We start from the raw sequence: 26,283 nt of genomic DNA, 5'->3' as shown, positions 1-26,283 counted from the left end.
GTCAGGTCCTGTGCAAGGGACAGAGGCCAAAGCTGGGGTGCAGGGAAGGAGATGGGAGCTCCTGCCTTGCTCCCTGCAGCTGCACCCCCTCAGCCACCCCAGTCCCAGCGCTGTCTCCCACAGCAGGAAGAGAAACAAAACAAGCATCTCCAGGGAGTGTGTTTGAAAAATACCAGGTTTTATTAGACAGGCTGATGTTCAAGCTGACAGTTTTATCCCAATGCACATAATCACGGGCATCTACAGGGCCTGTGTCCCAGCTCCCTCCCACAAAGCTCTTGGGCAAGATGTTCACTCCCCAAATTCTGGGGGCACTGAGGTTTCTCAGCAGAATGAATATGTCTCCCTGCTCCCCATTTTTCCACTCCCAAATTTCCAGAGGTCTCTTAAGAAAGCTTAGTGGGAACTGGGCTGGGAACTGCAATCCTCTTGGGACTGACAGCCACTTGGATCCTTGGGAGAGGAAGGACCTCAGTGGCAGCATCTCCCTGAGGCAGCACGCAGCTGGGTCAGTGTGTGGCACAGGGAACAGGGAACAGGCCACCGATGCCATGGTGGAAGGAGAACCCAAATCAACCAGGGGAAAAGGGTTTTGGCTGTCATGGGGGAGCCCCATCCAGCACACAGGCACCAAGGCTTTGCACACTTTGCAGGTGCTGCAGGGCAGAGGAAGGGAGGAGAGGAGGCGATGAAGACTGGAAAATAAAGCAAGATAAAAGGAAAACAGAGAAAGGGTGGGGAGAACAATGGGAGTGGCCTGAGAGCAGAGTAACAGTGCCTTCAAGGTCAATACTCCTTGTGGGACAGGGGGCCTTTCCCTGGGTACCTCATGGGCTTTAGGGGGACAGAGGAATGAGGAAAGTGATGGTGCAATACAGTGCTTGCAAACAGAAATGTTTAAAGGCCTTTGCTTTCCGTGACAGTGACACACAGTGTGACAGCAGGAACAGTGACAACATCAGCCAGTTTCTGTTGGTGATTCTATTCCATTAGCTCTTTAAAAACCATGCAGACCAGTCCGACAGAGGAGAGCGAACGGCAGATGGAGAGGAAAACTGTTGAGCAATGGGATCATGGAAAGAAAGAAGGAATGACAGTGGAGGGGCAGCAGCACTGGGGAAGGTTTGAGACCTCACAGTACTCACAAGCACATCCCTTCTCTCCTGCTGCTCTCTCTGACACTGCTTGCTTTCTCTTGCACCTCTGCTCCCTCTGCACTGCAGGCAAAATCCCTCTTCCTTAACCACGCCCTGCCTTGTGCTTGGACGTAGATTTCAGTCTCAGCTTCATTAGTTTAAATGTCAAGCCCTACCTTGAAGCAGAGCCAGGAACATTCAAGTCCCTGCAGTAGCATCCCCTCAAACTCACCTGGACTCAAGGGGACCTCTTCATTGCAGTGCCTGGGGAACAAGGAGCTCTCCCAGGCCTCCAGCCATAGCTCACATCATGTTGCAAATGTGGAGATGCCCTTCACACCCTCCCCATCACAACACAGCCTTCATTTCCCAGCTTTCTCTTTCCCTCTTTCATTCCTTTTGCCTTTTTCTTGCTTTAGCCAGCACTTCCATGTCCTCTTGCTTCTGTTAAAGTTAAGTCCCTTTTATCCAGAGGTTCCTGGAGAGCAGCACTTGCTGTGGGTGTTTGGCAGAAGGAAGGACTTTCAGCAGGTCCTTGGTGGGCTTGAAGGTGCCGGTTTTCCATCCAGGATAGCATCAATCTCCTGGCCGGTTCAGGCTCAGCTTGGCGGACAGCAATGCTGTCCACGAGGGCCAAGTTTCAAGGTCAGCTGTCCATGGGGAACCTCACCCTGCTCGGGTGCTTCCAAAGCAATACTCCTTCAGGACTGAGCACCGATGCTCAGAGACAAGCCAACAAATGGCTAAAAAGGGAGGAGTTTGGAAAGCAAGCCCCAGAAACCTGCCTGGACTGTCCTGGGGGGGACAGATCAGCAGGTGGGCAAAAGGGATGTGACCTTTTTAACTTCACAGCTAATGACCCCCCTTTCTTGCCTCCCTCCACAGAGCACAAAAACACGGAGGGCTGACTGAGAAAAGTGCAACATGGACTTGAACAGAGGCAGACTGCCAAACCCTCACCCTTGGAGCCCTGCTGGTCCACAGACAAGACTTGCTAGCATGGGTTTTGAGGTTAATGACACACATAGGCATGAAGTGCCTTCTTCTGTACTGGTCCAGGGAAGGAAACCTTGCTCACATCTCCTTGTGGGACCATCTCATTTGGGGTGCTGGCCCTCCTCCTCCAGCACAGCTCAGCCAGTGCTGGCTGCTCCTTTCCACCCCATTTCTTCCTCTGCCATGGACTTGCAAATCCCATCAGGGCTGCCTGTCTGGAGCTACAAATGCCCCTGCAAATGCTCCTTCTTAAGTCAAACACCCACATGAAGGCTGCAGAAGATCAACTGAGCTGTCAAGTGAAAACAGAACTCACCAGGTGACCTAGAGGTCTTGGAAATAAAAACAAGATCAATATTTGCTGAGATTTGTAGCAGGTTTGTGCCTGAAAACAACAGCTGGGACATGGGCCTCTCTTTCCTTCACCAATGCTCCTGGTGATGCCTGGGTTAGTGTGTCACTGCTCTCCCCTGTGCTCTCACGCCGTGCCCTTGTTCTCACTCCCTCATGGCTTCGGGGATGTAGAGGCTGAAATTCCTCTTCACGCGCTCTTGTCACCAGTGGAAAAGCAGCTGCAGTCCTGCCCATGCATTGCTCATACTTACAGCTTAAACATTGCCTTCTACTCGAAAGAACAAAGATAAAATGTCAGGAATTCACAGTTTTTATTCTCTTCCTTATGCCCACCCATCTTCCCCTGCCATCGATGTCAATGACTCAAAGTCTGCATCGTACAGTAGCCTTTGCCAGCGCGGCACTCAAAGGGTTAACAAACCACGGCTTCTTGGACAGATAAGACATAAGCTCATTCACCAGTAGGAACACGTGGACAGTTGGGTTGTGGGTCACCTTAGGGCTTCCTGTAGCGATTCTTTGGGGTTTCGCCACAGCCAGTGACGTCGCAGGAGAGGACATTGGGCTTCTTCCCCAAGCCGATGCTTCCCAAGAGATCGGGAAGCTCACGGGTGATGGCCTTCTCGATCTTCTCTAGGAAACACCCTCCCATGTAGGAACACTGCTGAGATAGCAGCTTAAAACTGGTGATGGGGTTGATGCCAAAGAAGTCCTTGTAAGCCTCACGGTTGGGGAGGTCAAATTTGCTGACATTGGTCTTTGCCAGAATGGACTTAAAGATAAAGAACCTGTCAGGATCTTCCACAATGTCCCTGAACACCAGTTCTCCATCGCTAAAGAAGGTCATTTTGTCCTTGTAGGTCTGTAGATAGCGATCGACCAGCAGGGCGTGGATGCGCACCCGGATGGCGTGCTGGCGGATGAAGGCAATCTTGTTTTCCATCCTGTTCTCAATCACCTGGTTGAGATCTTCTAGGAGCGATATCTCTTCTTTGAGGAACAGGTCTCTGTGGGTTTCTGGATGGTAGTCATGGGGCCAGAAGGAGCTAACATACACCCTGGGCGGCTCTGTGACGTTGATGAGAGGAGCCAGGCTCCAGAACAAGGCGCCGTAGACTCTCATCAGCTCCTGGGTAGCCAGGCTGTCAGCTTTGTTCAGGATGATTCGGATCTGAGACTCACGGCCCTTCAGCTGACGAAACAGCATCTCCAGCTCCAAGCCCACATCCAGCTTCGTGGGGTCAAAGACAACAAAGATGAGGTCGGCTCTGTCAATGAACCACTGGCACACGTCGTTGAATGGGTAACCTTGAGGAGAGGAAAGAGGGAAATCCAATGCAGGATGAGTCCCTTCATCAAGGGATTGATAAACCATGAGCCTGCTGTGCCTCAATACCCATTTGGGCTGCATGGGTTGTGAGGCACAGCGGACTTCCCGTGCAGCCTAGAACCTCTTTCTCACATGCTAAAGACACTTTGGAACTTCTTGGCACAAAAAGCCATCCCTGGGTGTCTAGGCCTGTGACTGCCTGTCTCTCTCACCCTTATCTCCAGACCTTCCTCCTCCCTGATGCTGACTACAGGTTCCTGCTGTTCCTGTGCGCAGATACCGAATCACAGGATTAGAGAATCTTTATAATTGGGAAAGTCCTCTAAGATGATTGAGTCCAACCATTCCCCCAGCACTGCCACGGCCACCAGTAAACCACGTCCCCAGGTGCCACATCCACAGATCTTTTCATTCCCCCCAAGGGATGGTGACTCCACCACTGTCCTGGGCAGCCTTTGTTGTGTCAGGGCTCTTCTCCATTGTGCTTCAGCCACCTTTGTCACCTCAGATCATCATGGCTTGGGGTCCCTTAGATGAACCCAATGATCCCCTACCTCTTTCTTGCTGCTTGCGGTTTTCAATGATGCCCGGCGTGTCCACGAAGGTGACTCGCTCCAGCAGTTTGTGGGGGACCTCAATGCCTATCAGCTTCTCCAAGAAGTTCTGCCCAAACTTCTCCAGGGGTGAGAAGGAGCGGGCGCTGTCAGCAGCCATCACAATGCCCTCAATGGTCTTCAGCTTGGGGCCGTGCATGATGACGGTGAACTCAGAGGTGGTGGGTTCTGCCCCTGTGCAGCAATGAGAGGAGCAGCAGAAGTGTGAAATCCATGCCAGGCTATGGACAGGACAGGGCTGGCCTGAGACTGGGAGCATTGGGAGCATTGCACGCTTCTCAAGAGATGCAGGGGCAAGGCAAGCAGCAAGAAATTCCTGCCCAGACTTCCTGGGAAGATGTCAGTGGGGTGGTTTTCTGTGGGGATTGGTTTCTCTGGAAAACCTGATTGGCCTGATTGCACAAGGTGTCATGGAGAACCATCTCCTGGGAGCCCTCATTACCACAGCACTGATCTGGCCGTGGATATCTGCCCTCAGCAGTGAGATGACATCCGTGGGAGCAGGGAGGAAGGAAGGGGAATGGCTTTTCTCCTGGGAGGGTGAAATAGCTGGCTGCATGTGAGGAGGGATGGGGAGAGGAGAAAGGTGAGTTGCCCTTTTGACATGCCTGCTACTCACAGGGTCAGGGTTGGGAGGTGTGAGCCCTGTGCTGCAGGATGAGGATGTTGTGGGAGCGATGCTCTCCTCCACCTGTGGAAGGGTGGACAGGCTGTGATGGGGAACCTCTCCCTCCACATGACAGCGCAACCAGGTGGCACGGAGCAGATCCCACCCACCCTGCTGTAAGGAGGGATCAGGGGTCAAAGACACACGGCTGGGAATTGCTGACTGCACGGATGAGGAAATGCAGATGCCGGCACCCCCTCGGCAAAGCAGTGAGTGTGGTACCTGTGTAGAGCTGGTAGGGAGTGTTGTCCAGCCCCAGGAGGTAGTTTATCATGGAGGATTTGCCGACGCTCCACGGTCCCAGGAATAGCACCATAGGCTTGGAAGTGATCTCCCCATCTGCGGAGAGGGGAAATAACAAGAGGAAGTGAAGGAACAATAGCCGTCGCCGCCGTGCGATTAACTCCCGGCTGTAACGAGCATCCCATGTGAGCGGCGCGGTGATGCTGCCGGGGAAACAGCCGCCCTTCGGGGGCCACCAGCCATTCGCCAGCCAAGGAGCGCCCCGCCGGCTGCGGGAGCGGGACAGCCCCGTGCTCTGCGGCACAGCCCACCTCGCTGCCCGACCTTCTCCGAGCTTTAGCCCTTCTTAGACTACGGAGGACTGGAAGGTCTCTTAAGCCTTGTCTGTGGTTTGTTTGTGGTTGAGGCGGGTGAGTTCGGGGCTGTTCGCGGGGTGGGGGTGTTGTTTGAAGGCAGCCGCCGCAAAGCACGGGACGTGCCCAGGAGGAGCCGTGCCGCAGCCTCGTGCAGAGGGAGCTGCCGTGGGTTCGGGAGCAGCGCTGCGGCGCAAAGCGCGGTGCGAGCCTCGAGCCAGCCGCCTCCAAGCCTTTCCACCATGCCCTCGCAGGGACCTACCCCCGGGCCGTGCCTCCCGACCGAGCAGGAGGAGCTAACTGCCTGGCTGTGAGGCTCCAGCTGGATGTGGGGAGGGCAAACAGCCCCGCTTTGGGCTTGGGGAAAGGCAAGAGGAGAGTGAATTATAGTCCCCATCCTGCATTCTTCAAGTCACACAGTTTTCTCCATGAAGATGGTGAGCTGTCCCCATGCCATGCCATCAGTCCAGGAGCACAGAGGTCCCTGGACACACGCAGCCAGCGCCCCCAGGAGCAATCCCTGCTCAAACAGGGCTCATGCAATCAGCTTGTGCTCACGCTGCTCGATCCCCCCAGCCCCCAGGACCCCGGGTAGGCAGCCAGAGGAGCCCAGGGCCTAATGCCAGCCCTCAAGCTGTGCCCAGAACACACGGGAGCCTGTGAGTCCAAAACAGGACAAGAATAAACAGGACAAGAATAGAAGTAAAACTGGGTGAGTTCCCCTTGGTAAAAACCAACCCTATCATATGCTCAGGGTGGGAGAGGGTCCATCCCATTGTTGCTAGCAGAAGTTCAGCCAGGGGATGGATGACTCCAGAAGAGCTAGGAGCTGCTGTCTCAGCTGGAGCAGAGCCTTCCCCCATGGCCCAAAGCAAGGAGATGCCCTGGGCAAGCTGTGCTGCCCTTGACACCTTCTCTTCATCCCCATGCCTAAGGCAGAACTATTTTCTGTGAGGTAGCTGAGAGCCCCTGGTGCTCCATGTCTGCCACCCATGCAGGAGCCAGCAGCTTTCCAGCAGGACAGGGATCCATCTCCAAATTGGGGGAAGCCCCAGAGCCCCCATGGGTGCTGAGCTCCTGCCCCCGAGGGTGCTGGAGGGCACTGCATGGCAGCTTCACACTGAACCCATCTGCCATGGGAGCAGGGGCTGGAGAGAACATTCCAGCCTCTTCCTGCTGTATCTGCCCATCACAGGCTCACCATGTCACCTCTGGGGAAGGGAATGGGCTGGGGGCATCTCTCTGTGAGGCACTGCTGCATCCAGCCCAGGCACAGCTCAGACCTCCCTACAAAGCAGCACCTCTGAAGCAGGGGATGAATGGCTCTTCCTGCACCCCACTCCCTGCCTGGCAGCTGCAGGAATCCATCCAGCCTTGTCTTCTCACATGGGACCAAAACAAGTGTTGAAACCTTGGACTCTCATTATTAATCATTCCTCTGCCGCTCTGTCGCCGCTGCTCTGCTCTCTTGCCAGCTTTAATTAGGTTATGGATGGTTGTTATTATTACTATTATCCCTGTGATGTTGTGCCAGAGGTTTGGGGTGGGTCCTCCTGTGCTCTTTCATAACACATCCCTGGCCAGGTGTGACTGTGTGAATGTGGGCACCTGTGAGCTCCAGCTCTGCTGCACATCTCCCTCTCTGCTCCACGGAGCCAAAGTGGGCAGCGACATGGGCAGCCCCCCTGCCTGGTCACCCACAGCCCCTGGAGCACCTCTCTACCCCCTTGGGCTGGGTGGGCAGTGCCAGGCACTCGCAACTCTGCAGGAAGCGCAGCAGCCGCAAGGATGTGAGCCCGGCTGTGGATTCCCTGCTGCTTACCCAGAGGCTGGGAGAGAGGGAGCATCTCCCACCCGGGAGGGTGCTGGCCTGGCACCTGTCCCCGCTATGTCCCCATGTCTGTCAGCAGCAATTCGGGTCAGCTTGATGGTCCTGACAGCGGAAAAGAACCGGAGCTCGCCAGCGGCCGGGCGGGGATGGCGGCAGCTCCATTACAGCGGCTCTCTCCAGCCACCCTGTGGCTGCTCGCTTCCAGCTCAAGCTCAGACAAGCCTCAAGCTCATCCCTCTGCAGAGTCTGGCTCTGCTTGGGCCGCTCAGCTCTGGGCATAGGAGCAGTTTGGATGCCCAAGTAGTTTTCTTTCCTAGGACAGTGGCTTTCTGTGAGGTTTTGCCATGTGGCAGTGCCAGATTGCCCTTGGTTGGAAGCACTGCTGCTCTGGGGCGGAGAAGGGACAGATCTGGGGAGAACTTAGAGCCCCTTCCAGTGACTAAAGGACATCCAAGAGAGCAGGAGAGGGACTTTGGATGAGGGTCTGGAATGACAAGGCACAGGGGAATGGTCTCAGTGACCCCTGAGAGAGGGCAGGGTTAGATGGGATTTAGGAAGAAATTCTTCCCTGTGAGAGTGGTGAGGCCTTGGTGCAGGGAGTCCAGAGAAGCTGTGGCTGCTCCTGGATCCCTGGAAGTGTCCAAGGCCAGGCTGGATGGGGCTTGGAGCAGCCTGGGATAGTGCCCATGGCAGGGGATGGAACTGGGTAGGCTTTAAGGTCCTTTCCAACCCAACTCATTCCATGATTCTATGATTAATCCTGGGCAGGGCCTTATCCCCTCTTGTCCTCAATCCCAGCAGACGTGCCTGGTGTGGTCTCTCCCCCAAGTGCAAGTCTGTCCTGAGGATGCTGAGCAAAGCAGAGGACCTAACAAAACCTCCTTCCTCTCCTGCTTGCAACTGAGCCATGGGCATCAAGGTCTTCTTTGTCCTCAAGCCACCCAGGAAGGCTGGAACACCTGGAGAGACTCCCAGCATCACCCAGACTTCTGTCCCCCTCCTGTGCCACAAACACCGGCCACGTGTCCATGGCACAGATCCAGCAAGCCTGGGAGGGCACCCCTTGCTCCCAAAGCTTCCAAATCCATGAGTATCCTCACAGCACGTGTGCCCACAGAGGTAGGGATGAGCCCATGGGGCTGCAGATGGCCTGTGCCTCCCTCGTGTGCCCCCCGTGCCTGCGCCCACCCCAGCAGCACGTGTGCGAGCGCCTGAAGCTGAGATGAGATAAGACAGCTATCGGAATATGCTATAAATACCCACAGCCCTCTCCAGTGCTGGCACGGCAGGAGCCAGAGGCTCTCCAGGCACCGGCAGGGCTCTGCTGTGGCTGTGTCCAAAGGAGCCTGGTTTGGCAGGGTCTGGCAGCGTGGCCGTGGGGCAGGACAGGAGGGACAGAAGATGGGATTTCCCTGCAGGAACACTGTTCCTGTGGCTGAGACCAGGCCCAGGGGAAGGGCTGGGTGTTGGCTGGCATTTCTTGGACTGTCTCCCATCTCCTGATCCTCCGGGGGGACCTGGCAGCACACCCTGAGCAGGATAGGCAGGGAGAGGAGCCAGCTCAGGCTTCTGAGGGGGTTGAGGCTGCTGGGCAGGGGCCAGCCCGTGTCACTGGGACAGCTGCTGTGGGATCAAGGGTGGACATTCAGAAAAGTTTCTGCACGTAGGAAAGTGAAGGGTGGGAAGAGTTCCCCTGTATAGGATGAGCTATCAGCTGGGCTCCTCCAGTTCATGCTGTGGGTGAGAGATCAACCAAAAGGTCCAACTCATATAACCATGGAATTGTTTAGGTTGCAAAAGCCTTCTAAGATCACCAATTCTAAATGTTCCTACAGCACTGCCAAGGCTACCACTAACTCACGTCCTCAACTGCCATATCCAGAGGGCTTTTAAATCCCCCCAGGATTAGGGACTCCACCACTGCCCTGGGTAGCTGTGCCAGGGCCTGACAGCTCTTTCTCTAAAGCAATGCTCCCAATATCCAATCCAAGCTTCCTCAGGTGAAATTTGAGGCCATTTCTTCTTGTCCTGTCCCTTGTTCCCTGGGAGCTGGCTGGGCCCCTACCTGCTTCCACCCTCCTGTCAGGGAGTTGAGAGTGAGAAGGTTCCTCCTGAACCTCTTTTTCTCCAGACTGAGCCCCCCATCTCCCTCAGCTGCTCTTCTAGGACTACCAGAAACGCCTTTGAACCCTGGCCAGAGGAATATGCTGCCTCTCAGTCTTAAACCGAGAGGGAAAGGTGTCAGCGCCTGGGCGAGGTGAGGATTGGAGGGAAGGACGGGCTGTCGGGACACAGAGTCAGGCTGCGACAGGTCGGGCTCTAGAAGGGCTGGGGACACTGTCCGGGTGGGGATGGTGAGTACCAGCCCTGCTCGGTGCTGGGCAGTGTGGCTGCAGGAAGCCGGGGGCAGCACAGAGCGGAGGCAGTGCCGGCAGCATGCAGGGAGCAGGCGGCGATACCAACCTGTGGCCGAGGAGCCCAGGGTGCGTCCGGGGTAAGCTGTTAGCGAGGGACACGGGGAGAGAGAAAAGGAACCGTGAGTCCGAGGAGGGATGCGACAGCCCGGGTGTGGTCCACGACAAGGATGGAACTGATGGCCACATTCCCAGCAGGAGACGAGGAGTTACAGCCTGGGAGCGACCTGCAGCTCCCAGGACAAGCACTGAACCCCTGTCTGCCCTGCAGGGCGGGATGTGGCTCGGGGTGCTCTGCATCCCAAGCCCTGCTCTGCGGGGCTGTTGCCTTCCCTGGCATCACCCACCGAGCACACGGAGCCCAACAAGCCAGGGTTAGACAGCCACCAACCCAGCAAATGTCCTGACAACCCCAGTGACAGGGTCACCCGGACCCAGCCCCTGTGGCTTGTGATGGCATCTGGGAGGTCATTCCCTACACAGGGACACTTGCTAATTAGCATACATCAGTAATTAGGGTCACCAGCATGCACCACAACCTGGTGTGACCTCACAGCAAGCTTCCTATGGCTGGACTGGGAGAATCCCTCACCCTCAGCCAGGGATAGTCCCTCCAAGCACAGAGTTGGACCCAGCCAGAGCATGTCTGCATCCACGTGGGATGGCAGAGCAGAGAGGCAGGAGGATGGCAGGCAGGGAGAAGGAAATGGCATCTGCCAGGCTTAAGCAGAGGGTGTGTGGGAGCTTTCTGAGATGCACCCTGACAAGTCAGAATTGATGGTGACAGCCACAGCTCCCACAGGACTCCAGGGGAGTTTTCATATGTTGTGGGGGGCAGAGGAACTCTTTGGGTTACGCTGCAGTGAACGGAGCCGATGGGAAGGGAGACAAAATGGAAGGCTGCCACGTAATGGAGGGGCCAGGGTGCTTGCCACAGCACCCCTCTATATTGGTTTACACCTCCAAAGGTCACACATATTCCATGACAGGCCTGCCCCAAAGCTCTCCCAGCTGTCCTGCTCCTCCCAGCCAGCTGAGCCGGCCGCTCTGTGCCCTCCAGCCTCCCCCACCACGGAGAGGGGGCACAGGGGGGAGCTGGGAGCACCTCCCAGCTTGCAGGGACAGCACTGATGGAATGAACCTGCTCAGGACAGGGGCACTGTGCAGGGAAAGTGTTGATAAGGCTCCCTAAGCTCCACTGTGTCCTCCCCTGCCCTCCAAGGTCAAGAGAGTTCCCTGGGCCAACCCTGTAACTAATGTGCAAGTTTCTCTGATTACACTGCTAATGAGGGACTGGGAAAAGCTGGATGTGTGGGTATGAAAGGCAAGCTGCTGAGCTGTAGGTTTCCAGATAGTGTTGTGTGTGCCAGGGTGTGGCTGGGCTGTCAGAGATCACTCAAGAAGTTCGGTGTCCATAGAAATTTTTTGGAGGGGAGCATGGCCAGGGTGTCTCACAGCTGAGACAAGGACTGGAGGCAGTGCAGCCTCCCCGTGCCCTTCCCTGGGGACCAGGAGGGGACTGTGGGTGGCCAGCCCCAGGGTCACAGCACCATGAGGGTGCCCTGTTGGGCACAGTGGGGTGTGCTGGGACCTGACCTGGGGACTGTCAGTCTGAGGGGTGCCTGTTCCTCACAGTGAGGTGGAATAGACCGTGGAACATTGAGCTGAGGCCAGGAGGAACACCAGGACCTGCTGTTCAAGGTGAGTCCTGCTCAGGAGCTGGGTTTGAGAGAGGCTGAGAAAACACCAGGGTTAATGGTTGTTTCCTCAGAAGCTGAGAGGGAGGAAGCCAGCAGGAGCCTGGGGAACACTTAAACACTTGTTTCCTCCCAAAAAGGGAGCAGGGAGGTGGTTGCCTGGGCATGGGATGGATTAAGGGTAGGGAAGGACATCCTGAGGGCTGGAAACTGAGGCTGGGATCTGCATCCTCTGGCTGTGAACACCAAAGTGGGGCCCACCAGCTCCCCCTGTAACCCCAAACATCCTCCTAAACTGTGTCCCAAGTTGAATTGACAGCAAACATCACCAATACAGACCAGAGCAGCTTGGAGAGGAAGTTGGGGTGTTGCTAGGGGATAGGCCAGCAATCATGGGGTGACAATCAGGACATGCTGTTGTGACTCTCAGTTACCCTCCCCAGGGTAACTTCCCTCTGCTCCCCACTGGCTGTACACTGGAGAAGGCCTGGTGGGTAGGGAGATGTCCAAGCCTGCTTACAGAATGTCTGACCCAGACTTAGGAGCTGCAGGGGGGATGCCTGGAAAGCAGGAGTTCTGCTCCTCAGGGATGTGCCCCAGTAGGTTGCCCAGCTGAGAGCGGGGCCTGTGTGCTGGTGGAGCAAGGCCAGCTGTAAAAGAAAGATTTGTGGGGAGGGTGTATCCCGGTCCTGCCTCACCGGGAGGGAGGGCATAGACACCTGGGGAGACAGGCAGAGCTGCAGGTCAAGGAGGACAACTTCAGGACCCTGGCAGGAGGCTGACATGGGCACAAAGTCCTGGGACACTGGCAGCAGGGACTCCAGCATCCCCTGGATACTCAGGAGACATCTAGCCCTGGCTCCTGTGCTTGAATGGATACTCAGAGGAGAATCGCCCCAGTGAACAAGGAAGTCGGACTTGGGTTTGAGCCATCTGTACTTGGAAAATGAGGCTGCTTGTGTTTCTTGGGTCTTCCTGTATCTTGTGAGCATCTTGGGACAGGGCTGCACTTTCCTCTTCTGGAGGGACACATGTGTGACCTGGCTCAGCCCCCACCATGCCAGGGACCACAGGGACCTGCTCACCCCATCCCGCGCGTCTGAGATTTCCAAGGGCTGGAAACTCCAGCTCTCAGGATGAGTGAAGGCTGTGGAGCTTGAGGAATACCCTGCCCACATGGCTATGCCCTGTACCCAGCAGGAAGGATGCCAGCTCCAGCCACCCCCAGGACGCTCATCCCCAGCCTTGAGAGGTCCTGAGCTTCCTTGCCAAGCCTGTTTCATTGGGCCGTGATCTCTGCTTGGCAGGGGTACAGGGCATTGATGCTGAGCAGGTGGGAGACCCGAGGCAGGCAGGGCTCAGTGCTCAGCCCACACAGATGGCCCTGACAGCAGATGGGCTGAGGCAGAGGCAGGAATTCCTACTGCTGGGTTCACTAGGGCATGGCCTCTAAGCCTGTGTGTTCATGGACTCCCTGGGAAGCTGCAAAGGAAGACACACTATCCGAGGCTGTCCATGATCTGCTCTCTGTGCTGTTATCTCCATCCCAAGGACCTGGTGGTGCTGGAGACCCCAACACCCGTGGCATTACCTGTGATCTCGTGCTGCCTCAGCTCGTTGTATCTGTAGGAGTGTTCCAGGGGCTTGATGGAGGAGTGGTAGATCTTCCTCAGCCGCTGCAATACTCCTGGGGGGAAAAACATGTGGGCAGGTGAGAGGCAAACCCCACAAAGCTGGGTGAGACCCTCCTGCACTCCCTGCAGGTCCTGAGGGTGGCCCAGCCATGGACCAAGGGACTTGGCTTACAGCTGAAATCTTGGCCAAACTGATCCCAGTCACACATTTTGCCCAGAGGGGTTGTGATTGCGCCATGCCTGGAAGTGTCCAAGGCCAGGTTGGACAGGGCTTGGAGCAACCTGGTTTGTGGAAGGTGTCCTGCTCATGGCAGAGCAGTGGGATGAGAGGTCTTGACCACCTCTGTTCTAGGACACCACCACCAAGCTGTTCTAGGATTTTATGTCTCTCCCCTGCTAATGTTTCCCATTGGGCACTGTCCCCATCTGTTCCCAGCAGCTGATGGGAGGAGCATTCTTCCCAAGTGCTCTTTAGCACTCAACACCCACAATCCCAAAAAGCTTTCCACCATGGTGCCAGGGCCCCCTGACATCAGCCCTGAGCTGCTTGCTAGGAAAAAGGAGGAGCTCTTTCCACAGTATCTCTTATCACTGATTTTCCAGCCCAAACTGCCAAAGGGGCCAGCAGAAGCAAACCTTAGAGTAGCAAAACCCAATATATAATTGGAATAAAAATCCCAACCCTTTTTTACAAATTGTTCCAGGTTTCTTCTAGCAGGGATGTGCCTGATTCACCATCTGCAACTTCCAGCCTCTATACCCTCCTAATTCTTGTATGCCCTCGGGGATGTCCTTAAAATGCCTAAAATATGTTAACCCAAGAACAGCCAAAGGGCTGTTACTGAAGATCTGGCATTACTAGACCTGCAAGAAGCAAGGTTAAAATCAGAACACAAGAGAAGGAAAATCCTGTCCATGTTCTCAGTGCAGGGCATGCATGGCCTCCTCACCTGAGACATCATCGGCAGGTTTCTCCTCATTCAGCTTGAGGGTGTTCTCCAAGTGGGACCGGTCACGCTTGGTCGGCTCGCTGGCATCTTCAACCTCTTCTGGAAGAGGAAACAAGGAGACCTGTAACTGCTGGAGGGGGGAACCCACACAGGAGCTCACACAAGCGACTGCCAGGGAGAGGGCATGGGGAGCACACACACCCTGAGCCTGCGGGCATGCCATGCCCACGGCAGCCGCTGTCACCCTTGGCATGCCACGTGCTTTCCTTTTAGCTCGGGCTCCTGGAGGCTGCCAGGGCTGTGGCTGCTTGGAGAAGCGTCATGGGCAACTGCTTGGCTCCGAGGAGGGGCTGGCTGCTCGCAGGGAATGCAAAGGATGTGCCTGGAAGGGGCTCCCAGGGTTGGGATGCAGCACGAGCACACATGGCAGCTGCTGCCCAACGGGGCCCTGGTGCTTCCCCCAGCAGCTGTGGGGCTCAGCCTCGTGTGCAGGCTTTGTGCTGCTGCCTCTCTGTCTGCCCACTCCCCCAAAAAACTACATGGGGGGCTGGAGAGGTGGGTGCCAAGGCTGGGTCTGTCTCTGGCTCCTGGGGGACAGCCTGACCCATCGTGGCTGCCCCGCCCTTGCCAGTGGGGCTGTTCCCTCCCAGCTCTCCCACCTCTGTCTCCATATTCCCTCTGCACAGCCCCTGTCCCTCCCTCACCACTCTGTACCAGGCGTGGGGAGCGCGAGGCAGCTGCCTCCACTGGGGAAGGCACCCCAGTGTCCCCAAAACCGGGAGACAGAGGTGTCCTTGCCATGGAGGTGCTGGAACACCAGGAGCTCCCAAGAGCTGTTTGATATGGAGAGCTGGGTTTGAGCTTTAGCAGGGGTTTGGGGACAGGTCTGGGGCCACCAGGATCAAGCAGGGCACCATAAGCCCTGAGACTGTGTTGAGCATCTACTGAGTGTTGGGCTGGGGAAAACCTTTTGACTTGCCAAGTGAACACACAGAGACCAAACTGGGTTTGCCTTTTGGGAAAAATGGGAGGCTTTTTGAGCGGGGACGTTACAGATGAAAACAACAAAAATACTAATCTGGGTCCGAAGGTCACTGCCCAACCTGTGGGCCAAAGTCTACAAATATTTCTAGGAAATCATGATGGGGGGGTGCCCCTTTCCCCTAGTTAGGCTTTCACTGAGTGGGGCTGGTGCCTCAGCAGCTCATTGGCCTGGATTAGTTCTTCACACCTTCTCTATGAACCAAGAACTGGTGGAGAGAAGCCCCACAATCCTAGGAGCCCCACCATCCTAGGAGCATCCTACCTCTGCACAAGCCGAGGGCCTGGAGGTCTCTGTGGGTGGGTGGTGGATAAAGAGTCTTTAAGAGATCTGCGAGTGCTGAAAGGGGCCTGGAGGTCAAAAACTTTATCCATGTTCACATCCCTGAGGAGAAATCATGGACTTGGAGTGGAGAGAGGGCAACATCAGTCAGTTTTGGCACCACTGTGATGAGTGCCCGTGTGAGGAGCATCCTGCTGCAGCCTCGCTGCCCACGGCCCAGCGCTGTTAGGGACGGGCGGGGAAGCACAAGCGTTAGGAGAGGGCCATGCACTAGGCGAGGTTTAACGTGCCAAGCTCAGCTCCGCCGGGTTGATGGGAGGTCACCCTCGCCGCTACAGCACACCCACAACAAAAGACTCCAACCTATCTGGCTGTGCCGGGGCTCGGCGGCAGCTGGTGGGGTGCTGGGGACCTCTGATCCTGCCAGTGGGGTCTTGTCTGCAGGGGGGTCTGCTGCTGCTGGAGGGTCACCCACTGCTGTTGGTGGGTCTTCTGTTACTGGTGGGTCATCTTTTGCTGGTGGATCTTCCACCACTTGTGGGTTTTCCACTGCTGTTGGTGGGTCTTCTGCTGCTGGCGGATCTTCTGCTGGTGGTGGGTCTTCTGCTGCATCCCCACAGGGTGGGTGATGGCAGCTGGCAGGGCCATCCTTGGCTTCTCCTGTGCCAGCAGCTGCTGCTTTGCTGTTGCTCTTTTTATTGGAAGCTGCTTCCTTGTCATTGTCTTCAGCTTCATTCTCTGGCCTGTCACCATCTTCATCAGACTCTTCCTCAGACTCTCCCTCTTCAGACTCTTCCTTGCCTCCATCTACCTCCCCGTGTTCACCTTCCTCAGACTCTCCTTGCTCATCATCTTCCTCTGAGCTCTGCTCATCCCTTTCCTCCTCTCCCTCAGGAGCAGATGCTGCTCTTGGCTCCTCTGTTTGTTCTTCCCCTGGCTGTCCTTCCTCCTCAGAGCCTCCTTTCTCTGTGCCGGGCTCCTCATCCTCCTGGGCATGGATATCCTCTTGTGTGCCAGGCCCATGGTTCCCTCCTTGATGAGCTGCCATGAAATCCTCCCCTGAGCTCTGTTCTTCCTGGCCCTGGTCCTCTGGCTGGCTGGCCCCTGGCCCCCGGCCCCTGCTCAGGCCACCTGCCTGCTCTTTGTCCCCCTCTCCACGTCCCTCCTCGGTGACACCAGGCAAGGAGGCATTGGCAGTGCCACTGTCTTGCTCCTCCTCAGGGCTGCCATCAGCTGCTTTCTCCTCCAGCCGGGGCTCGGTGCCTGGCGGGGGGCTCTCGGCAGCACCATCACCATGGCCCGTGCCGGGGGCGCGCGGCTCTAAACGATGAGAACAGCTCAGTCAGTCCCACCCGTGCTGGCACGTGGGCACCAGGGCCCCCACCAGGGCTCTGAGGGATGAGTTGTGGCTGGTACCAAGAGGTTTGAACTCTTCCCTAATCTTGCTCCAGCTCCAGCTCAATTTTCTGTCCCTGTCACAAGAAGTTGGGTGCAAAGATGTGTTTGTGGGGGGCAAAGCAGAACTGGCAGGGGCTCTATGGCTTCACCAGCCCTGGCTGCCTGGCACTGGGGCTGCTGCCCACCCCAAAGCACTGCAGGAAGGTGGTAAAGCTGCCCTAAAATTGGGGAAAGGAGTAAAAATGGAAAATTTTGAGGGGCTGTAGGTACTTGGCAGGTTAAAAGGGTCTTTCCCCAGCCCTGATTCAAGACAGCATCACACCAGCCAAGGTGGGCGGTGAAGTGAGGGGGAGGAGGAGGAAGGGGCTTCCTGGCATGAGGGGCTGCCTGGCATGGGGTCCTGCTTCCACAGGCATGACCTAACCCTGGCCACGGGGCTCGGGAGCTATTTATTGTGAGTGTCCCTTCACTAGGAAGGCATGTGCCACGCCGTGCTGCTGCTGGGGACACAATGAGTGTGTTCTGTGGCCCAGGAGAGCCCATCCGCATTTTCCATAGGCTCCAACTGCAATTTAACATCGGTCAGCGGGTGCCAAAAATAAAAGATCACGGCTATACTGTCTCTGTTACAAACAGTTGCTGCTAGTCTAAATAATCCCCCCAAACATCTCATGCCAGGGGAGCGTTTCAGAGGAAAATAATTCCTTTGTACTCCAGCTGGCAAGCAGATGCCAAGCAGGAAAAAAGGCCACCTCCACCCAGGCTGCAGGAGGAGAGCGGGCAAGGCCAGTCCTCTGTCCTGGCTCCTGCGCTGTGTCCATGCAGGATCCACAGGGCTGTGCCCAGCAGGACCTTGGCAAAGCTGGAGCTCTCTGGGCTTGGCCACAGGGCCTGTGGTGACGGAGCACAAGAGGAGTTGGGCTGGGGTCAGCGCGGTGCCAGCCCCAGACCCCTCAGCCCAGTTGGCCAGGGATGCTGGGGGGTGTTTTTATCTCCGTGGTGCTGGGGCTGGTGGGGCTGTGAGCTGGGATCAGGTCGCACTGGGAGGCTTGTGCCATGCCAGCAGCGGGCACTGGGAAGGACAGGCTGCCCCCCAGCCTGTCCTCGCTCCCAATGGCTCTTGGTTCCCCGGCACAGTGGAGCTGCAGCCGCTGCCACAACCCCTCACCCTGCCCAAACTGGACGCACAGGTCACCCTTGCTCTGCCCTCCTTGTCCTCTGCTGGCACACAGCTCACAGGTGCCTCCAGCTCAAGTCCCAGATGGAGGAGTTGACCCCCTCCCTTCCACCCTGGTCCTTCAGGTCACCTTCCTGCAAGACCCCTGAGACCCTGCAGGAGCCTCTTGAATGGGAATATCTATATTTGACCTGCAAAGCCCTGAGTGGCTGGGGCCAGCATGGCCCTGCCTGGCCCTGGTGGCCTGGGAACCAGCCTGAGTCAAGAGGATCCCCTCAGCTGATGGAAACTGGAATATTCTCAGTTTGGCCCCAAAATAGCTGGTGACCTGGAGGGCTGGCAGAGGAGTGAGGGTCAAAGCAGAGGAGGGCAGGACCAAGCAGAGGAGACCCTGAGAGTCCTCAGGACTTTGTCTGGGGTCTGTGTGAACCCTCTGACCCAGAGGGGCAATCACCCACCATGGCCAGGCCATGCCAGCACCCACCACGATCCATCCCTCGAGGAAAAAGAGAAATATCCCCCCGGTGCTCAGATGGGGATGTCCCTGCTGGTGTGCTGCTCACGGGCTTTATTTCCTGTGACCTTCAAGGTGTCACATAAAGCCCCTGTCCCTTCTCCACCTCCTTCCCCCTGTTTCCCCTACATGGTCTCCCGATCCATGGTGAATTGTGCTGACCTGCACATGGCCGGCTGATGAGTGCAAAATGGGCCGAAGGTTACGGGCTTAACACCCTCCGGAGGCTAAAAATACGGCACGGCAACTGTACGGGGGAGCGGCAGGAGCAGCCCCGGTGCAGCCCCGCTGCCGCTGGCCCCAGCCCCTCGCCCCGCTGCCAGCCAAGGGTGACGTCCGCACCTGGGGGCCCCCGTGGGCTCCGGGAGGGGACAGCCACGGTGTAAAGTGACACCGGGGCTCCCCGTGTTCACACCTTGCATTGTGCCAAGCAGATGGGTGGCATCGGAGAGGAGACCTCGCCCTTTTCACCTCGGGGACTTGACCTCCCTGCGGGTCCCTGGCTCGCATCGCCCTTGACACGTCTTTCTTAGGCTGGGACTTTAATGAGCTTTTTCAGGGTTTTTTTTTTCATTTTTTCAGGTGGTGACAGCGGGGATGGAGACCCCAAGGCGCGGTTCTGGGGGCCACAGGATGCCGTGGCCGATTTGCACCCAGGTCTGTGCGGGAAGGAGAGACATGGCCGAACATCAGTGTCCCTTCCATCCCTGCACGGGGATGGACAGAACAGCAACGACCTGACAGCAAAACGGGTCCTCCAGGAGGACGGTGAGAAGGGACAGATGGGCACAGGTGGCCCTGGAGGGACGCTCTCCCCCTCCAGCAGAAATCGGAGCCCTGAGCGTGGGGCCGGCGGTGGCAGGGCTGCGGGGATGGCTTTTCACACGCCCCCTTCCCCTGCCCAGATCCCAATCCCTGCTTCCCTGGGGGTATTATCCACTGGCTCCTGCAAGTCCTGTGCTCCCTGTATCCTCCCAGGGGGCGTCTTGTCAGGACCTTGTATCCTAAATATCCAAACCTGCCTTTATTCTGGCAAAGCCCTTTAAAACCTCACAGAAATTGACTGGACACAAAGAAGCTGTCAGGGAGTTCCTGGGATTTTCCAGCTGGACATGTTGCAGACCCCACCATTCCTGTGAGACCCATTTTCATGGTGATGTCCCTTCCCTCCAGGCTCTGTGGGGTCCCCATGGCCTTTGCTCAGGGCCATCCCCCCAGCGCTCCTCCAGCTCGTGGCCCTGCCAGCCCAGGACTCAGAGCAGGGGGGAGCCCGGCTCCAGCTCCAGCTTGGGGTCAGCTGGGCCAACACCTTCAGAGGGAAGTGTCCCACAAGGGTTCAAGCATCCCAGAGGACACAAGCACAAGGATGGGACTGAGGATGGGGTTGGCTCTTCAGACCCTTGTGCACCCCAAAACCCAGGATGCTCAGATACATCATCACATCCCAGAAGCTTCATGATCCCAAAACACCAGCATATAACAAATATATTCCTGGTTTTCAATGCAGAGAGAAGTCTAGGAAACAGTTTTGTCAAACTAACTTGACCTCATTTGTAGAGAAAATTTTAAGTTTAATTAAAAAAAAGTTATGAAGTGATTTGATTTCTATAAATGGTTGGGTAGAACCTTACAGTATTTTTATTAATATATGGTAAAGAAACCTCACCAGGATCTACCAAATGGATTAAAACCAGGCTTGGAGCTTTCTAAATAGAGATGAAAATAGGGAATCACTGCTGCAGGGTGTTTCTTCCACTCTCTTCCCACTCTTAAGGCCTTTAAGGAACCCTGAACCCTGACCTGTGGAAGACACGAAGATGAGGAAGGTGGGAGATGAAGCACCTGCTGCTTCCTGGCTGAGGAGATCTGGGTCCATGAGTGAGCAGATGGCCAGGAAATGTCAGGTATTTTGGCACAGGCAGATGTCTCACTGTATGTCGAGGAAGAACATCCACCTGCAGTGTCCCTTGCAGCTTGGGGGAATTCTGGGGGACCAAAGGGACATGTTGTGGCATGGCTGGGGCTGGAAGAGCCCCTTCTTCCAGATGAAGGATGTCCAAGAGGTCCCACTGTTCTTCTACCCTGGCCTGCAGCCATGGGAGGCTTCACCAACCCACCCCAGGGATGTCCCATGAGGGACATCCTCTGTTCATTCAGGGCAAGACTTCCTGGCTCTGCATCCCTCCTTGGGTCATCCCAAGCATTCCTGATCACCCAGTCACCCCTTGGACTTGCCAGCCTGGATTCTAATGCCTGATGTCCCACAAGATCTTCAAATCCATGGGAATGTTGGGGCAGAATCTGCCTGGCCATGCTGAGCAGGGGGACACAGCCCTTGGGTCTGACCTGGTAGCACTGGGGACACCAGCACATGGACAGGGTCACACAGCTCCACAGCCAGGGCTGTGTGACCCCAAGGGTCGAGCCACGTGTCCAGCTGGCACTGGGGCCATGCTGCCACTGCCAACACCCCATCCTGGCTCAGGGTGTGTGTCCAGAGCCTCCCCTGCCCCTGCTACAGCCTCTACCAGCACAGGAGCTCACGGCTCCCTCCAGCTCTCACAAGGGAAATGTCCCTGTGGGCTGGAAATAGCTCAGTGGAGTCCTGCACAGCCCGGGGGTGCTGCTATTCCTGCAGAGCTCAGGGAACAGGCAATTCCAGAAGCAATCTGGTCACTCTGACCCAATGGCCAGGCTGGGATTTCACCAGTTCAGTGAGTGGAACACAGTGGGAGCATGGCAAGAGTGTTGTCCTTGGGCATGGCACAGCCCTCCCAGCCTGGTGCCACCCCACAGAGACCTGCTGGTACCTCTGTGCCCTGCACAAGCCAGGTCTCCTGGCCTTCCTGCCCAGCTGGATGTCACCTACACACCGGGACAAGGATGGCTGATGGAGAGGGTGTCACAGCAGAGCCAGCCTGGCTGGCACCTGCCTTGCTTTGCTCAGCCAACACCTTGGGAGTAAGAAAGGGCACCCAGATGCACCAGGGTGTCCTTGGGGTGAGGCACCAGGGGTGTGACAGGGATGTAGGTGGCACAAGCACCCAAGGCACCTGAGGTACCCCTTGTGTCACACACACCCCATGGCAGTGGTGCCCATGGCTGTGCTGGTGCTGGAGGGTGGAACGAGTCCAGTGAGGTGTCACAGGGACACAGAGGTCCCCACCTCTGCAGATGCCAGTTACTGGGAGGACCATTGGCCTGGGATGGCCAGGGTGGGGTGTTGTGGGACCCATGGCTGCTGTGCCCAGGGCGCTGAACCCACACAAGGTGTCACAGTCCCACTCCCAAGATGTTCTGACCTGGGAGGTGGAACCCACCCTAAAGTGACACATTCCAAGGTGACACATCCTGGGTGATGGGGAACACCCCAAGATGTCACGAGAACATGGAGCTCATCCTGAGGTGACACCTTCCACGATGAGGCAGGACAAGGACTCCCAGAAGCTGAGGCTGGCACAGACCCCTCCTGGTGACAGCAGGAGGGGTCTGTGCCAGCCCTGCAGTGCCTTGCAGGAGGACACCACTGTGCCAGGGCTTTCCCCAAGTCCTCTCCCAGCTCAGAGGTGGTGATGGCATGGCCTGGAATTGCCCTCCCACTCAAATCCATGATGGCTGCAGGACCAAGGGATCCCAGGGCAAAGCTGCTGAGCAGTGTCTGGGCCCTGCCCTGCCAGCATCCCCATGGCCCGTTGCTGGTGGCCACAGGGGTCACCAGACTGGAAGGGATGACTGGCTCTGCCTGAGGCGTGAGTGTGTTCCCCTGGGCAGGAGCAGATGGAGTATTGGGAGAATGCCCTCACCATGAGCCCCACAGTGGGTGCTGGTCCCTGCCAGGCTCCTGGCACCCCCAGGGAGCTTTGCCAGCCCCGGCCACGTGTGCAATGAGCTGCCTTGGCTGGGGCTGTAAGAGCGCAGGCGCAGGGCAATTCCCACCCACAACCATGGGAACGCTGGCAGGGTCCTGGCAGCCTCAGGTGCCACTAAATCCAAATGACCACGCCTTGCCATGATGTTCCTGGTTCTCCACTGGACTTTCACCCCTTCTCTTCCCATGGACACCTGCAGTGCCACAGCCCCATGGAATCCCCACAGCCCCACAGGCACTAACAGGGGTTGAGTGAGAAGACATGTCCCAAAAATGGAAAAAACATCCCCCCCCAAGCCACTTTCTGCACCCCAAAGGAGCTGGGTCTGAGAGTTCAGCTTGGTGCCAAATGAAAAGCAAAACCTTCCTGCAAATCCCACCGGTCTCTAAGGAGCAGAAGCATGGGCAGGAGACATGCCACTGCTTAGAGCTTTTCAGGAAACCTACAGTAATGGGGTGAAATATGTGACAGTCAATAAACAGGTGGGGATTTGGGGGACCCCTCAGAGCTGGTCCTGGGGCTGCCAGACCCCCACGTGCCTCTTGGCCCCAAAGCCTCCTCTGAGACGGGGGATCCCAGTGCTGTGCCATGCCAGCCTCAGCCAAACCAAGACGTGGGCTGGTGGTCATCCACCACGGAGACAAACTTCTGATGTCCCACGAGGCCACCAGCCCCGCTCGGAGCGACACCAGCCACCAGCCGTGCCCACAGAACACCTTCCCACCCCCCTCCACAGACTGCACCCTCAGTCCCACGGAGGTCACCGTGACTCTGTCGGGGTGTGTCGGCGGCCCCCAAACCCATTCATTCCCGAGAATGGCCCAAGATGCCCTTAAAAGGCCAAAACTCGGCGGGGCCGGGGGTGCCGGGCGCTGGCAGGCGGCAGCTGCGGGTGCCCGCGCGGGGCCGCGGCGGCTCGGCCCGGGGGGGCGGCGGCCGGGGGGGCTGCCGGGCCACAGTGTCCCCTTACACGGCTGTTTCCATACTTAGCCGCCCCCCTCCCGGCCTGCGCGGCCGCCGGAGCCCGGCCAGGCAAGAGAACCAGCCCAAATTAACTCAAGGGCAAACAAGGGTACCAGCGATGCCGCCGCGCCGGGGACACCCGGCCGGGCAGCGGGGTGCGAAGTGGGGATGGGACGGTCCGGGGAAAGGGATCCGGGGTCCTCAGAGATCTCCAGCTCCCTGGCACCTCCACCCCCACCCCCTCACAATCCGAAATGAAGCCACCACGGCAGCCACAGGTGACACTGCCCTAAGGCATGTCAGCGGCAGCACGGCCCCTGTGCCCAACGTGACTCTGTAAGAGGGACCCCAGTCTGCACCTCCCGCCATCCCCTCCTGTCCACAGCCCACCAACACGTTTCCCTGCACATTTTGGGGTGACTCTGCAGCCTTGAAAAAGCTCCTGGGGAGCCCGGACCGCTGTACCCCTGCCACCCTGTCCTGCTCCGGGGCTCGCTGGGCGCCCCAGAGCCTCCCCTGCACTCTCAGTCCCACAGGCACCCACAATTCTCTCCGCAGCCCTGCAGGGTCCCCACAGACACCCACACACCAACAGGTACGTGCAGCCCTGCAGGCACCCAGACTCCCAAGGGTGCTCACAGCCCCACAGGCACCCCCAGCCAATAAGGCACCCGTGGCCCCACAGGCACCCAGTGTAGGTACCCACTGCCCCATAGGCACCTACTGCCCCACGGACATCCACAGCCCTATGGGCACCTGCAGCCCTACAGGGATCCCACAGCCCCTTGGGGTTCCCACAGCACTGTAGGAACCCACAGCCCCACAGGCACCTGCAGCCCGTGGAGACACCCAGCTCTGAGGGGACCCCCAGCCCCATGGGGACCTGCCAGCCCCGTGGGGTTACCACAGTCCCAAGGGCACCCATAACCCCATAGGGACCCCATAAGCCTGGGCACCCCCAGCCCTAGAGGTGGTCCCGCAGAGTCCCCAGAGCCCCAAGGGCACCCCCAGCCCTGTGGGGACCCCATAGCCCTGCCAGCACCCCCATCCCCAGGGGTGCCCCCATCCCCAGGGGTGCCCCCACCCCCGGGAGCCCCGGCCCGCCGAGCGGCCGTACCTGCGGTGCCGAGGAGCAGGAGCGAGGCCACGCAGCAGCAGAGCAGGTTGAGGCCCTTCATGGTGGCTGCCAGGAGCTCCCTGCCTCTCGCTGCCTCTATTTATACGGCGTCGGCGCGGGGCAGGGCAGGCAGGGCAGGCAGGGCAGGCAGCTGCCCGCACAGATGCTGCTGCTGCTGCTGCTGCCGCTCTTCCGCTCGCAGGGGCCCTGGGGATGAGATGGGGACGGGGATGGGACACAGCGGCAGCGCCGGGAATGGCTCGGGTCAGGGATGTGAGGGCACGGGAATCCCCAGGCACTGCTCATGTGGGGTCACAGTCCCCATCCCAGTGATAGGAGAAATGGGTGCTGTCTCCCTTTACTCGAATAAATTCCTGTAGAGCTCCTCTGGACGCTGTCTCCATCCCAGAATCCTGCTGGGACCCCCTTGGGCTGCCTCAGCTCCTGCAGCTCCTTTTGGGCTGGAGCAGGGTTTTGTGGACAGGGGGAGTGGAGCATCGCTGCACTGCAGCGTCCTCATCCGTCCCCAAAGGTGGATGTCCCCAAGCATCGCATCCTGGGCTGGTTTGATGTGCCCTCCTGCCACCACAGATCATCAACTCCAGGGAGTGGCACACACCCCAAAGGAAACAGGCTGATGGTGTCCCCACCGCACTGGCAGCGTGGCACAATGTCACCAGCACCTGGCCCTTGCTTGTACAGAAAGCCTTCCAGAGCTTTCCCCCAAAGCCTGGCCATGGCAGTGACCCCCGGGCTCCCTCAGTGCTGGAGCCATTCTGGGGGGGCCGTGACCCAGCTTTTTCTTGGGGAAGAGGACAAACAACAGTTCCCTGCGAGTGGGAGCAGGGGCAGCCCCTGAACCCAAGGCGTGGAGCAGGGGGTGATGGCTCAGAGCAGGCAGGAGACACCTCTTGGCTGGACAATACAGATGGCCATGGAGTGGAGGCAGTGGGAGGGACCCACGGCCATGGGAGGATGCTGAGAGGTGGGTGCCCCATGGGAAAAGAGGGGTGCCTCCCCCAAAAAAACATGGAGATGAGTGCCCCTACCCCAAGTCATGCGTCAGCTCCAGGGAGAGAGATGGATACCCCAACTCCTGGGGAAGGGGGACACAAAGTCTGACCCCAGTCCCCCCCTTCAGCTGTGAGGCCTCATTAAAACCAGCCCAGATGTTCCCCCACCTCCATCTCAGCACTGAGCTGAGCCCCAATGTGCTCATCACACGTGGGCAGCTTTAAACACAGCCCAGCTTCTCAGCAGGAACCACGCCAGGACCAGGACCAGGGCCAGGGCCAGCAGCCTCTGCCTTGGATTGCCAGTGCAGGCAGCAGCACACCCTGCCCTCCCCACGAGCCCCCAGAGGCACCAGTGTCCATCAGGGTGGGATCCATCCCTGTCCCCATAAATGTTAACGCCAGGACAGAGCTTCTAAAAAACCAAGTACAAACTTTATTTTGTTTCTTTACAAAGGCACGAGCCTCTTTTTTTTTTTTCAACTTTCTTAACAAAATAGAATAGCTTCTCAATCAACACAAAGACCTGAAAATTGTAAAAAAAATACAAAAAAAAAAAAAAACCAAAAACAAAACAACAAAAAAAACCAAAACAAAACAAAAAAAGGGGAAAGGAACCGAGAAACAGCTGCAGCTGGGGGGGGAACCTACTGAATACCACCGAGGCTCTACACACGACTGGCCTAAAA

At 57.5% G+C, this 26,283-nt stretch overlaps 1 protein-coding gene across 6 annotated transcripts; it reads right to left on the bottom strand.

The window, feature by feature from the left end:
* Positions 1-157: 157 nt before the first annotated feature.
* SRL (sarcalumenin) lies at positions 158-24,733 on the bottom strand. Of its 6 annotated transcripts, none has more exons than XM_058849699.1 (8): positions 24,582-24,689; positions 15,907-16,863; positions 14,220-14,315; positions 13,227-13,322; positions 9,988-10,023; positions 5,320-5,436; positions 4,371-4,604; positions 158-3,794 (listed from the first exon to the last, which is right to left on the bottom strand). In XM_058849699.1, the coding sequence occupies exons 1-8, from the start codon at positions 24,640-24,642 to the stop codon at positions 2,983-2,985; spliced, it is 2,409 nt and encodes an 802-aa protein (XP_058705682.1). In that variant the 5' UTR covers positions 24,643-24,689; the 3' UTR covers positions 158-2,982. The 6 variants fall into 6 exon arrangements, with proteins under 6 accessions (XP_058705682.1, XP_058705680.1, XP_058705684.1 ...); XM_058849697.1 differs by having other exon boundaries at positions 14,220-14,318; positions 24,582-24,688; XM_058849701.1 differs by lacking the exon at positions 15,907-16,863 and having other exon boundaries at positions 14,220-14,318; positions 24,582-24,733.
* Between the last annotated feature and the right edge of the window lie 1,550 nt (positions 24,734-26,283).

Source organism: Poecile atricapillus, chromosome 14 (genome assembly GCF_030490865.1).
Source record: "Poecile atricapillus isolate bPoeAtr1 chromosome 14, bPoeAtr1.hap1, whole genome shotgun sequence".
NCBI lineage: Eukaryota > Metazoa > Chordata > Aves > Passeriformes > Paridae > Poecile > Poecile atricapillus.
Note: the sequence above shows the minus strand (reverse complement) of the source record. Positions and strands in the feature narration are given on the sequence as shown.